At 40.6% G+C, this 11,865-nt stretch overlaps 1 protein-coding gene across 3 annotated transcripts in view; it reads left to right on the forward strand.

The window, feature by feature from the left end:
• TSC22D1 (TSC22 domain family member 1) overlaps positions 1-7,676 on the forward strand; it is a 70,225-nt gene extending 62,549 nt beyond the window's left edge. For 2 of the 3 annotated variants that reach the window (XM_075199740.1, XM_075199742.1), the window contains exons 2-3: positions 3,554-3,605; positions 5,831-7,676. In XM_075199740.1, the coding sequence (XP_075055841.1) occupies positions 3,554-3,605; positions 5,831-6,112 (334 nt within the window). In that variant the 3' untranslated portion in view covers positions 6,113-7,676. Of the gene's footprint in view, positions 1-2,101; positions 2,632-3,553; positions 3,606-5,830 lie in introns of those variants that run through there. The other variant, XM_075199743.1, reaches the window with a different exon arrangement.
• The last annotated feature ends 4,189 nt before the right edge of the window (positions 7,677-11,865 follow it).

An 11,865-nucleotide genomic window follows, 5' to 3' on the forward strand; every position in this document is an offset into this window, starting at 1 on the left:
ACTGCATCTGAACATGATGACGGCTATTGAAGCCTACAGGGAGAGCATTGCGGAAAAGCAGTCTTCAGATGTCTCACCGCAGCTTACCTGCTTTTCTCTCCAGTCATTATGGCAAAGCAACTTTGCCATTGTGAGCCGAGAAAACGGGAGTTTTAACGTAAGTGACATCATGCCCAGCACGGCCTCCTATTGGATGCACTCTCCTAGGTTGATTTTTTTTTTTTTTTTAATTTAAATTAAATGGGGTTGTTGTGATGACAGATGATGATTAACAGGGGCTTTGTCCCGTTAATTATCAAGTATGCCCCTTAATGCAGTGTAATGTGAATGAATTCAACACTTATCTGTGTATTGGAACAATTCAGTGTTTGAATGACTGCAGCTCTAAACAAACTCGCATCTCTATGTGATTGGCCATAGTAAAGATGTCACCAATTCTATGCTGTATTTGTAAAGAGCCTGTGTGTATGCTGATAGTTATTACAGCTGCTAATTAATTCATTGGAGAGATCATTACCAAAATGGGGACATTGGATTGTGATCCAGAATCCCCATCACTCCCTTGATGCGGTTGGTACAGTATCCACACAGGCAACTGATGGAGATGCGCAATATTGCGCTGCATGCGGCAATAGAGGTGTTTAAAAGTCATCGCCCCACAATAGTATGTGTTCATTTATTATGCTTGTCCAGTTCCAGTGGAAAATATAGCAAAATACATTAAATAGCGCACCCAAGTATTATCACTACTTTTATAGCACTGAATTATTGTTTTACATGTCATTCATACAGGGTACAAATACAATGTTGTATTTTGATGTCTATTTAGTAGGACAGGATTCACTATTGAATCCTGTAGTATTCAACCTTAGAATCTGGCATGCTGCTAACATTTTGCTGGAGGAAACAAGATTTTTATATAATCTTAGAAGAAGAAAAAATATTTTTATACAGTAGAAATTAAATGAAAACTATAATATTCGGTGATCTACCAGGTGTTTCAGCTCTGTTTAGTCACCTTTCCAAATAAATACAACCATAACTAGGTATGGTATATTATGATAAATGTGAAATATGTAGTACCTGTATACAGGTTGTCCTAATATTCTCCCTAGCTGTAGCTTTTACAAAACCAATTGAACCACTGCCTATGGATCTGCAGATGGCAGACCTGTTGCATAATTAACTGTAAGGGCTCTCTGGACACAAGTACAGTAAACACACTTGGCACCAGGAAGGCTGCAGTCCCCCCACTTACTATATGAGGAGGTGTCTAAGAAAGAGGGATATCCAGAAACTTGTTTTGCTAAATATAAAATTTGCCTCTTCCTTTAAGGTGATGCTTTGCTCCAAAGTAAGCAGCAGCATTGTGGTTTATGGGGTGGAGGCAAATCTTATGGAGCATGAGGCTCCTATGGGCTGTCATGCTGCTTGTAACATATGTTTGGGGACGGGGGTATATCGTATGTGCTATAAATGATGATGGTGATGATGATGTGCTGGACATTGTGTGGCATGTGAATTTACACTTTGCTGGACTCTCTGTTTCTGACGTACGTGGTATTTGTTTTTTGGCGTCATAAATATCAATGGCATTGCAATGCATTGTTCACACAGTGTATGTTTTTTTTATGTAGTTATTTAACATTGATGGCACCGTCTGTAGTAAATCTCGTTTGTAGGCACACAGGTCTAGCACAAGTAACAATGTTTTTGTCTTCTAAAGAATGTCCTTATGATTAATTTGTTAGGTTTATCTTTGTGAACAGAAACAATGTGACGATGACAGTATATCAGTTGAAGTCATTTGACTGATATCTCTGACAGCATTTCCCTAATAGGAGTTCAATACAATGATACGTGTGCAAGTGTGTTGTGCAGTGCGAGTTCTGAGCGACCGGTAAATTGATGAGAACTGTAACGCATCTTGCCGCCAGGTGGCGGTGTAGTGCTGTACGGTTTTTCTCCTGCAGGCATATGTAATGTGTCCCTTGGAGGTCTTCAGAGCGCGGCGAGCTATGCCCGCGCTGTATAAGCCTTGCATGATGCACTTATATGCTGGCGGCTATTGTATAAGTATTTATTTTGCTCGTCTGGAATGCGCTTTTATCATTCTCGTATGAAGCCAGAGCAAGGGCAGATAGAATACAGCTCCTGACGCTTGTAGCCTGTACCATGACGATCAGCATCCGCTCAGTCCTGAATGCAGTCACTGAGATGGTGAATAGGGCGATGTGTACTTGTCGGTTAAATGACAGATGGTGAAAGGTGTCACAATAGCCTGTCCTCTCATCCCGATCACCCCACCGCGGAGTCTTCTCCTGGCCCTGTAAGAGTTACTGGGAATGGTCTGGGCGTTTCCGAGCGTCGGCTGAGCCAATAGGCGCAGCCTGCATATATTATGTAATGAGGCCGGCTCTCAGCTGAGCCTGGGAAGCGCTGAGCTGGGACATTTCTTCCTGCAGCATCCTCAGCATCACACCGCCCGCTCCCCCTCATCTCCCCGGTCACCTAGCGATGTAGAGCGGCGGCCGCTATGGATCTAGGGGTGTACCAGCTGAGGCATTTCTCCATCTCTTTCCTGTCCTCCCTGCTGGGCACAGACAGCGCGGCGGTCACACTAGACAGCAGGTAAATGGCAGCGCGCACCTGTCTGCAAGTCATCCGATGTGACAGAGCTGAGGGGAGGTCCGCTGTTAGATGTGCCGGGCTCAATCTATGTATGTCAGGCTCCATCTATGTATGTCGGGCTATATGTGTGTGCCAGGCTCCATCTATGTATGTCAGGCTAGATCTGTGTGTGCCGGGCTCCATCTATGTATGTCAGGCTATGTGTGTGTGCCAGGCTCCATCTATGTATGTCAGGCTATGTGTGTGTGCCAGGCTCCATCTATGTATGTCAGGCTAGATCTGTGTGTGCCGGGCTCCATCTATGTATGTCAGGCTATGTGTGTGTGCCAGGCTCCATCTATGTATGTCAGGCTATATCTGTGTGTGCCAGGCTCCATCTATGTATGTGAGATGGAGCCTGGCACACAGAGATCTAGCCTGACACATATATATATATATATATATATATATATATATATATATATATATATATATATATATATATATATATATATATCCTGACATACATAGGCTAGATCTGTGTGTGCCAGGCTCCATCTATATATGTCAGGCTAGATCTGTGTGTGCCAGGCTCCATCTATATATGTCAGGCTAGATTTGTGTGTGCCAGGCTCCATCTATGTATATGTCAGGCTAGATCTGTGTGTGCACATAACATGTAATTTCTTCTGTCTCTCTGATGGGTTTCAGATGCAAGTGCGGAATAAATATTGCTTCCCTACATATTTGTATTAGGCGTCACTGTGACTGTGCACCCTCCTGCATACACCGGTGGCGGTTTATGGTTACCCTGTAACTCGTATTATTAGAGGTGTAGCATTGATACTTGTGTTATATTGTGTGTGGCATCAGTCACAGACCGCTGTAATGATTTCTGGTATTTGTAACGATAATAATGAGCATCTCTGGTTTTGTATTTCAGCTCCTCTGGTGCCAGCGTGGTAGCAATCGACAACAAGATCGAGCAAGCCATGGTAAGTATGCTGTTATGTGTTGTCCTGCAGCACACACACCACCATATGTACATGCATGTCTGTGTACTGAGGGCACGGGATAGGCTCCCGGGATGTACACCTTGGCGCACACAGTCCCTGCTGCACATTTCCTCTTTGTCATTGGAGCGCTGCCCGGGGCTCTGCTGCCGCTGCTCCTCTCACGCGATTCCCTGCTCGCTGTTACTAGGCAGGAGGAGAACCTTTAACTCCCGGCTATAAATATCTCGCCCTCTGATTGGGCAGCTCACAGTCAGTTTGGGGAAGGCGGTGCCTGGTTGTCATGACGTCACAGACGGAGAGGAAAACACTATGCGGCAACCTGCTCTGCTCAGACTAGCTGCAGCCGGTGTGCGCCGGGCTGGCTGAGCCCTCTCTGCTATTGTTGTCATCAAGCCATCCCTGCTGCTCCCACTGAAACCAGGGAGGCGTCGCAAATATACATGTTTTGTGTATAATTGCAACAACTAAAGGCATGCAGTTGTTTTTTGATAAAACAAAGTACATGATAAATGTCAAATATATGCAGTGGTGATTTTTGTTTACTTTTCAGTCTTTTAAATATAATATACAATGCACACTACACTAGCTATGAATCCAATGGAAATACTTTGTGTAAATAAATATATGCTATTCAAAAATATTTTATTAAGACTTTCAATCCTTATCTATATATATATATATATATATATATATATATATATATATATATATATATATATATATATATATATATATCTCACTGTACAATTGGGAGCAAACCGAATAATAGGGTAATACAGACAGGTAAGAAGGGCCTGCACGCAAGCTGACAATCTCCATGGCAAATACCAAGGAAAAAGAAGGGAAAGGCATAGTTACTACATGTTACAGCAGTGTAAAATAGATATGTATGAGTTTCGGAACCCCACACACATCACAATCGGCTCTTGCACCCAAGACGTCTTAGTAGTTTAATGGTTTGGATATTTATAATTTAGATCAATTCATTTTGACCCAAAGACCTTAAAGTTTAGCGTTGCTCATGCTCTTAAAATCATCGTAATGACATTACATCTATAGTTTAGCATGCACCATCTCTGAGCCACTTATCTTGCCTTATAGTTCTGGAAGTATAACTCACAAACACAGTATTTGGCGATTACTTCATATGATCCTTTTAAGTGTTTAAAGACAAATCTTTGTAGCATACCAAGCCTTGGAGACCCCACATCACAATTTACAGGACTTAAAGGATCTGCTGCTAATGACTTTGTGCCAGGTACCACAGGCATGCCTCATGGGTCAGCGTTGTTTCAGTGGCACAAGGGGGCCTACACAATATTAGGCACGTGGTTTTAATGTTGTGGCTGATTGGTGGCTATAGATATAGAGATAAATGTGTATATATATAGCCATATCTATTTGTTATTAATTTGATAAAACAGCATATAAATGGTAAAGCTGTCCATGCATACATTTAAATACCACAGAATAAAGGTCTGTCTAGATAGACTTGTAGGTTATTTTCTGCCATCAAATTCTGTTTTTCTATTAGTTGTCAGAGAGGGTTTCTGTGACAATTTAAATTCCTAACACCCACTGCCACCCTTGATTAAAATCTCAGCCTGATGGTGGTATAGCAATAGGAAAACATAGAATGACCATTGATGTCATGAATGTACTGTTTATAAGGTTATAATTTATGACTTTATATGAGTATTAAGGTAACATATTACACGTGGTGCTAATTGATATGACTCCTGTATTTGTTAGAAACACTTGTATATTCTAATGACCACCATAACCCTTTTGTTTATAACTGCATAATTTTGTAAATCACTGTAGCAGTATCTTTTTATATGGTCGCAGAGCTTTGTGGTGGATTTTAATTTGCCTATAAATATATATTTACTGTCTACCTTGAGCATATTTAATTTCCATCTTGGAATAGATCATGATCCTTCTACCATTGTGTTCAATTGTAAGATTTATTATATATAACGGATTTATCTGCTTTAAAAAAAGGAATGAACCATTGGCAAAGATCATAACCTCTCAAGTGTTTTCTCAAACATTCCATTTGTCTATAGAGCACTTCTATCTTGCCTTTTTGTTTTTCACAACTCTTAATTCATGATACGTTTATTTGTTCACGTTGGATCTTTGTCTGTTCCAGGAAAAGCTCTGTTTTGAGATGTGAAATGTAACCATCTCTTGTATTACAGGACTTGGTTAAGAGCCACCTGATGTATGCAGTTAGAGAAGAAGTAGAGGTTCTGAAAGAGCAAATCAAGGAGCTAATTGAGAAGAACTCACAACTGGAACAGGAAAACAGCTTATTGAAGACTCTGGCCAGCCCTGAGCAGCTTGCCCAATTCCAAGCTCAGCTCCAAAGTGGCTCTCCCCCTTCCTCCACCTCCTCATCCTCCTCATCATCCTCACAGCCTGCGGCTAGCACCCCAGCACCTGCACAGCCAAGCTCACAAAGCTCAGGTCCCTCTGCATAGCAGGCTTATCTCTTCAAAATACCTTGCAATGTGGCTTCATCCAGTCTGACTTTTTCCAGTGATCATACATTCTCACCACCACCATGACAAGTGCTGAAGAGTTTTGTTACCATCAGGTCATTTTATTCAGAAAAAAAATCATACATGTAATACAATCCGAGAACACACTTTGAGTGCTTGAGAGCATGGACTTTGACATTTACAGAAGAGGTGTTCAAAATATCAACCGCCTTTTTAGTTCTATGAAGTGTCCTAATAATTTCAGTGACTGCAAAATTCACAAGATTCTCTTACCTTGGATGTGCCTCTGATCTACACATCATATTTAAGGAGCAGGTACCAAACGTGCCTCTCGCTTTCTGCCACAGCTTTGTTGCAAAGATCCTCCGTTTCAGTATTAAATAGCTGTTTCATACCACCTCCTTTTCAAAGTGATTCCAAGGAATTATTCTTTTAAAGTGTGTTGCATTGGGAATGGTCTGTTCTACATTGGACTACAAAGAAAGTGTAATACACAGAACCACTGCATTGTATACGAGCTGTGAATCTTTTTTTTGTTTTTTAATTTTATTTTAGTCTGTTCTGTCCATAACATGCACCGCTGTAAATGATGCAGGTCTGTTCAGGCGCAAAGGTGGTAAAGCAGTGAATTGAACTTGACTGGAAATAAGTAGGTTTTTTGTTTTCTCTACAATTGGGAGGGGATCTTTATGCCACATAGACACATTCCCAGTGTGCGAAGGTATTGAAGTGTACTCTCTGTTTATATCATATTGGTCAGCTGAGCCCTTCATTTGCGATATCTGTTATTGATATGATTGGATCCACTGATTCATTGTGAGAAGATGCTGTTGGAAACTAGGAATATTATTTCAATGAAGTTTATTTGCCTACTGTATATTTGTGTATGTAGTGTAAGTACTCTGTAAAATAGAACACTTGTAAGTACTATTTAGGTTGTACAGATTGAAATTTAGTGGTATCATAGGCTGAACTGAAGAGTTTTGCCTTTGGTTTTTGTTTTCTTTTGTTTTTGTTTTTTTTTTTACATTTTCTTTTAAAAGCTGCTTTCCCTTTAGGAGCCAGCAAAGACGTTGGTCGCGAGTTTTATCTGGCACTAAAGGCGTTAGCCAAGAGCACACCTGCACAACTGTTTTAGGATAGAAGTAGGCAACCTGTGTCTCTTCAGTTATTGAAGTGCTAGTCTCGGCATACCCTGGTTCACAGGACGTGTCCGGCACTTGTGGTTCAACAAAACTCGGGTGTCTCGGGTTGCCCAAGTCTGGATTAGGACATGGCAGATTCATGCCATATTTTGTGTATTCTTTTACTGAATTTGCATTGGCTGGTGAGTATCTTATGAAGTAAACCCAGCTCACTGAAGGTTTTTGTTTTGGTTTAATCACTCCAGATACTGACCACATTCTGCTAACATAATGGGATATTTGAGCTGTAAGGTAGTATGCATACGTTGTGCATGTTCTCTAAACAGTTGTAACACGTCATTGTATTTAACTGTTGCACTTGTCAACTTTCAATAAAGCATACATTGTTGGTAAAGAAATGTCTTCAGAGCCATGGAAATTATTCATGTATAATGGTGGTTTGGATGCTTTTTCCCCACAGATTATTGGACTGTTAGCCACTTACAATTATAATTTAATGGACAAAGCAGAAAAGGTGCTGTACATTGAGACTACGTTATTGTTTCATGCTAGCTTTGCACATGAAGCCTTTTCCCCCCTTTTGGCTCTGCTCTCAAGTCATTTCCTTTATAGTTCTTTTCTCTACACAGACAAGTTGGATTTTCCTCTGGAAATAAGATGTGTTGGCATATTCCACTATGCAGGGAGCTATAGCTGTGCTGATGAGCTTAGTAGTTTATTATGAAACACGTATTCACTTGGCAACAAACCACACCTCCCTACACCAAGCTGTGAAGGGTTTCCCATGCAAACTGCCTGCAGGCACATGGAAACTATTACGTGGAGTCTAAGCATGTTGGCATGTGATTTAAAAGCCTATTTACAGCAGATATATAATATATGTGCTTTAGTCTTCATTTCCCAGCTGAAGATTTTTTTTTTTATTTTTTTTCCATACATTCAGTTTCAAATCACTTACTATATTTGGCAGTCTGCATCTCTGCAAATGACCGGAATGTTCCATTTTTTTTATTTTTTATTTTTTTCTGGCACAGGGTGTGGTTAAATGGCCTTGCTGGTGATTTTAAGGTTATTTTCAGTATGTTATTCCTCCAGATGAACTTTTTTTTTTTTTTAAATTTGAGCCTTATGACAGGGTGATCTTCTCTATGTTCTCATGTTTAGGCACGTCTTCACAGTACATTTCAGAAGCTTACAGATTTAGTCTATGCAAATAAAGGCAAAGTCAATGGGCCCAACAAATGTGCTGCTCTGAGTCTTTAAAATATTTCAAATACATAATAGGATTAGTGTCTAAACACTTGTTACTTGTGCTGTCAGTGATGTAACGGAATGTTCAAACTTGACTAATGTTAGACCTGCTAAAGATTAACGGATGGACTGGACATGACTGCCTGGCACATCCATTAAGTATATTACTGCATTAGGTCACTAGAATTGTTTGTAGGTGAGCTGTCTAAAGGAAAAGACTGGTTTTGGCTTAGTTGCTTGTATAATATACCTTTTTATTCATATAGAATTTGTACTGCCTTACAGCTGTTACACATGTGTTTTTTTAGAACGTTTTGTTTTTCTTGCCAGAACACTTCTGCATTGTGAAGCTGTGAAACACTCCCAGAGTGACACATGATATTCCATAAGAACACTGCTTTCCTGTCACAGGAGACGTGCTGCAGAGACATCATCTGTGAATGACATCCCAGTCACAGCTAATGCTATAGTGCTCTAGGATTTGTTTCAGAACAAAAATTCTATGAAAGATTTATCTGAGAATATATGGATTAATACATTCAGATAATTGATTTTGTTTAAAGGTTCCCTGGTGCCAGATATTTGTGTTTACTGCCATTATTGTAATTACAACAGAGCAAGCTGCCAAGGCATGCTGGTTTTCAAAATTGCCTTAACAATTGTGTGTGTATGTATGTGTGTATATATATATATATATATATATATATATATATATATATATATATATATATATATATATATATATATATATATATATATATATATATATATAATATGTGTGTGTATGTATATATATAATTTCACTACATTATTGGATACACCATCCTAGTTGGACTCCAACCCCCCCCCCCTCCCCCCCCCTTTTCCTTAGAGATTTTGGTTCATGTTGACTTGATAGCTTCACATAGTTGCTTTGTTGGCTGCGCATTGATGCTGCTACTCTCCCGTTCCACAACATCTCAGAGGTGCTGTATTGGATTGAGATCTGGTGACGAGACCATAGGAGTACACTGAACTCATTGTTCTGTTCGTGGAACCAGCTTGATATTGTGTGCTTTGTGGCATGGTGAGTTGTCCTGCTGTAAGTAGCCATTAAAAGATGGGTATACTGTGGTTATAAAGGGTAAACATGGTCACCAACAATACTCTGGTAGACTGGCATTTAAACAGCGCTCAGTTGATATTTAAGAGGCCTAAAGTGTTCCAACAAAACATTCCCCAAGCCAGCACCAGCCTGCGCTGTTGACACAAGGCATGTTGGATCCCTAGATTCATATTTGCAACAAATTCTTACCCTGCATGTCACAGCAGAAATCATGATTTCATCAGATCAGGCAGCATTTTTCCAATCTTCAGCTGTCCAGTTTTGGTCAGCATGTACCCACTGTAGCCTCAGTTTCCTGTTCTTAGCTGACAAGTGTGGAACCCAGTGTGGTTTTACAATTTTGTAACCCATCCGCTTCACCGTTTGACGTGCTGTGTGTTCAGAGATGCTCTGCATACCACTGTTGTAACAGATCTTTATTTGAGTTAGTGTTGACTTCCTGTCAACTTGAACCAGTCTGGCCCTTCTGCTCTGATAGCTCTCATTAACAATGCATTTTTACCCACAGAACTGACTCTCTGGAAGTTTTTGTTGTTTTTTTGGGGTTTTTTTTGTGCATCAGTCTCTAAATTCTCTTGATGGCTATGTGTGTGAAAAGCCTAGGACATGATCCGTTTCTGAGATACTCCAACCATCATGTCTGGCGCCAACAATCATTCCACGGTCAAAGTCACTTAGATCACATTTCTTCCCCATTCTGGTGTTTGGTCTGAACAATTACTCAACCTCTTAACCATGTCTGCATGCTGTAATGTATTGATTTGCTGACACATGATTGTGTGTGTATATAATACACAGAACAGCTCTGACCTGTTGAGGCATGGACTCCACAAGTCCGTGTCCTGTGGTATCTGGCACCAAGACGTTAGCAGCAGATCCTTTAAGTCCTGTAAGTTGTGAGGTGGGGCCTCCATGGCTCGGACTTGTTTTCCCAGCACATCCCATTGATGCTTGATCGCATTGAGATCTGGAGAATTTCGAGGCGAAGACAACACCTTGAACTCTTTGTCATGTTCCTCAAACCATCGCAGAGCAATTATTGCAGTGTGGGAGGGTGCATTTTCCTACTCAAAGAGGCCACTGCCATCAGGGAATGCCATTGCCATGAGGCAGTGTATCTGATCTGTAACAATGTTTAGGTAGAGGGTGCGTGCCAAAGTAACATCCACCTGATTGCCAGGACCCAGGGTGTCCCAGCATAACATTGCCTCAGATGACTTGTCTTCTTCCCATAGTGCATCTTGGTGCCATCTCTACCAGCTCATTGTCCCACAGGTTACACCCTATGGGACAATGGGAGTTTGATACATGAGGTTAAGTCTCAATATTGCATTTTGGTCCAGCCAGACTGCAAAGGTAAAAATAACAAAAGGGATTAGTATGCTATATGATCCAGTGACACAGCAATGTTTGTCAGATGGTTGTTGCCTTGTGTGGATTGTGTAACGGGTGGTAAAAGGGTAATCTAGTGAAGTTAAGAAGGTGGTTGAGGAATATTATAAGGTTGTCTGAAGAGGTGGGTTTTCAGAGAACTGTTGAAGGTTTGAAGACTAGAGGAAAGTCTTATTGTGCGAGGGAGGAAATTCCATAGAGTAGGTGCAACCTGAAAAAAAAATCCTGTAACCGGGAATGGGAGGATGTGATGAGAGTGGAAGAAAGGCGCAGAACGGAGTTGTCGAGTTGGGAGATATTTTGAGACAAGTGAGGAGATGTTTGTTGGTGCAGTTTTGTTGATAGCCTTGCAGGTTAGTAGAAGTATTTTATATTGGATTCATTGAAAAACAGGCAACCAGTGAAGAAACTAACAGCTAGTGACTCAGCAGATCTAAAACAATTTGCAAGGAAAATCAATCTAGCCGCTATGTGCAAAATAGATTGAGGGGTTTGAGTCTGTTTTGAGGAAGACCAGTAAGGAGGAAATTGCAATAGTCAATGCGGAAGATAAATGCGAATTAAAGTTTTTGCAGTGTCTTGTATAAGATATGTGCGTATTCTGGAAATATTTTTTAGATGTGTATATAGCATGATTTTAGATATAGAGTTGATGTGGGGAACAAAGACTTGTTCTGAGTCAAGGATCACACCTAGACAGCGAGCTTAAGGGGTGGGGTTTAAGGTCATGTTGTCTACAGAAATAGAAATGTCTGGTATGCTTTTGTTTGTGGGTGGGAATATTATTATCTCTGTTTTAGAAAGAATGAGTTTGAGTTGGCGAGAGGATAACCAAAATG

Source organism: Mixophyes fleayi, chromosome 2 (assembly GCF_038048845.1).
Source record: "Mixophyes fleayi isolate aMixFle1 chromosome 2, aMixFle1.hap1, whole genome shotgun sequence".
In the NCBI taxonomy this organism is placed as follows: Eukaryota; Metazoa; Chordata; class Amphibia; order Anura; family Limnodynastidae; genus Mixophyes; species Mixophyes fleayi.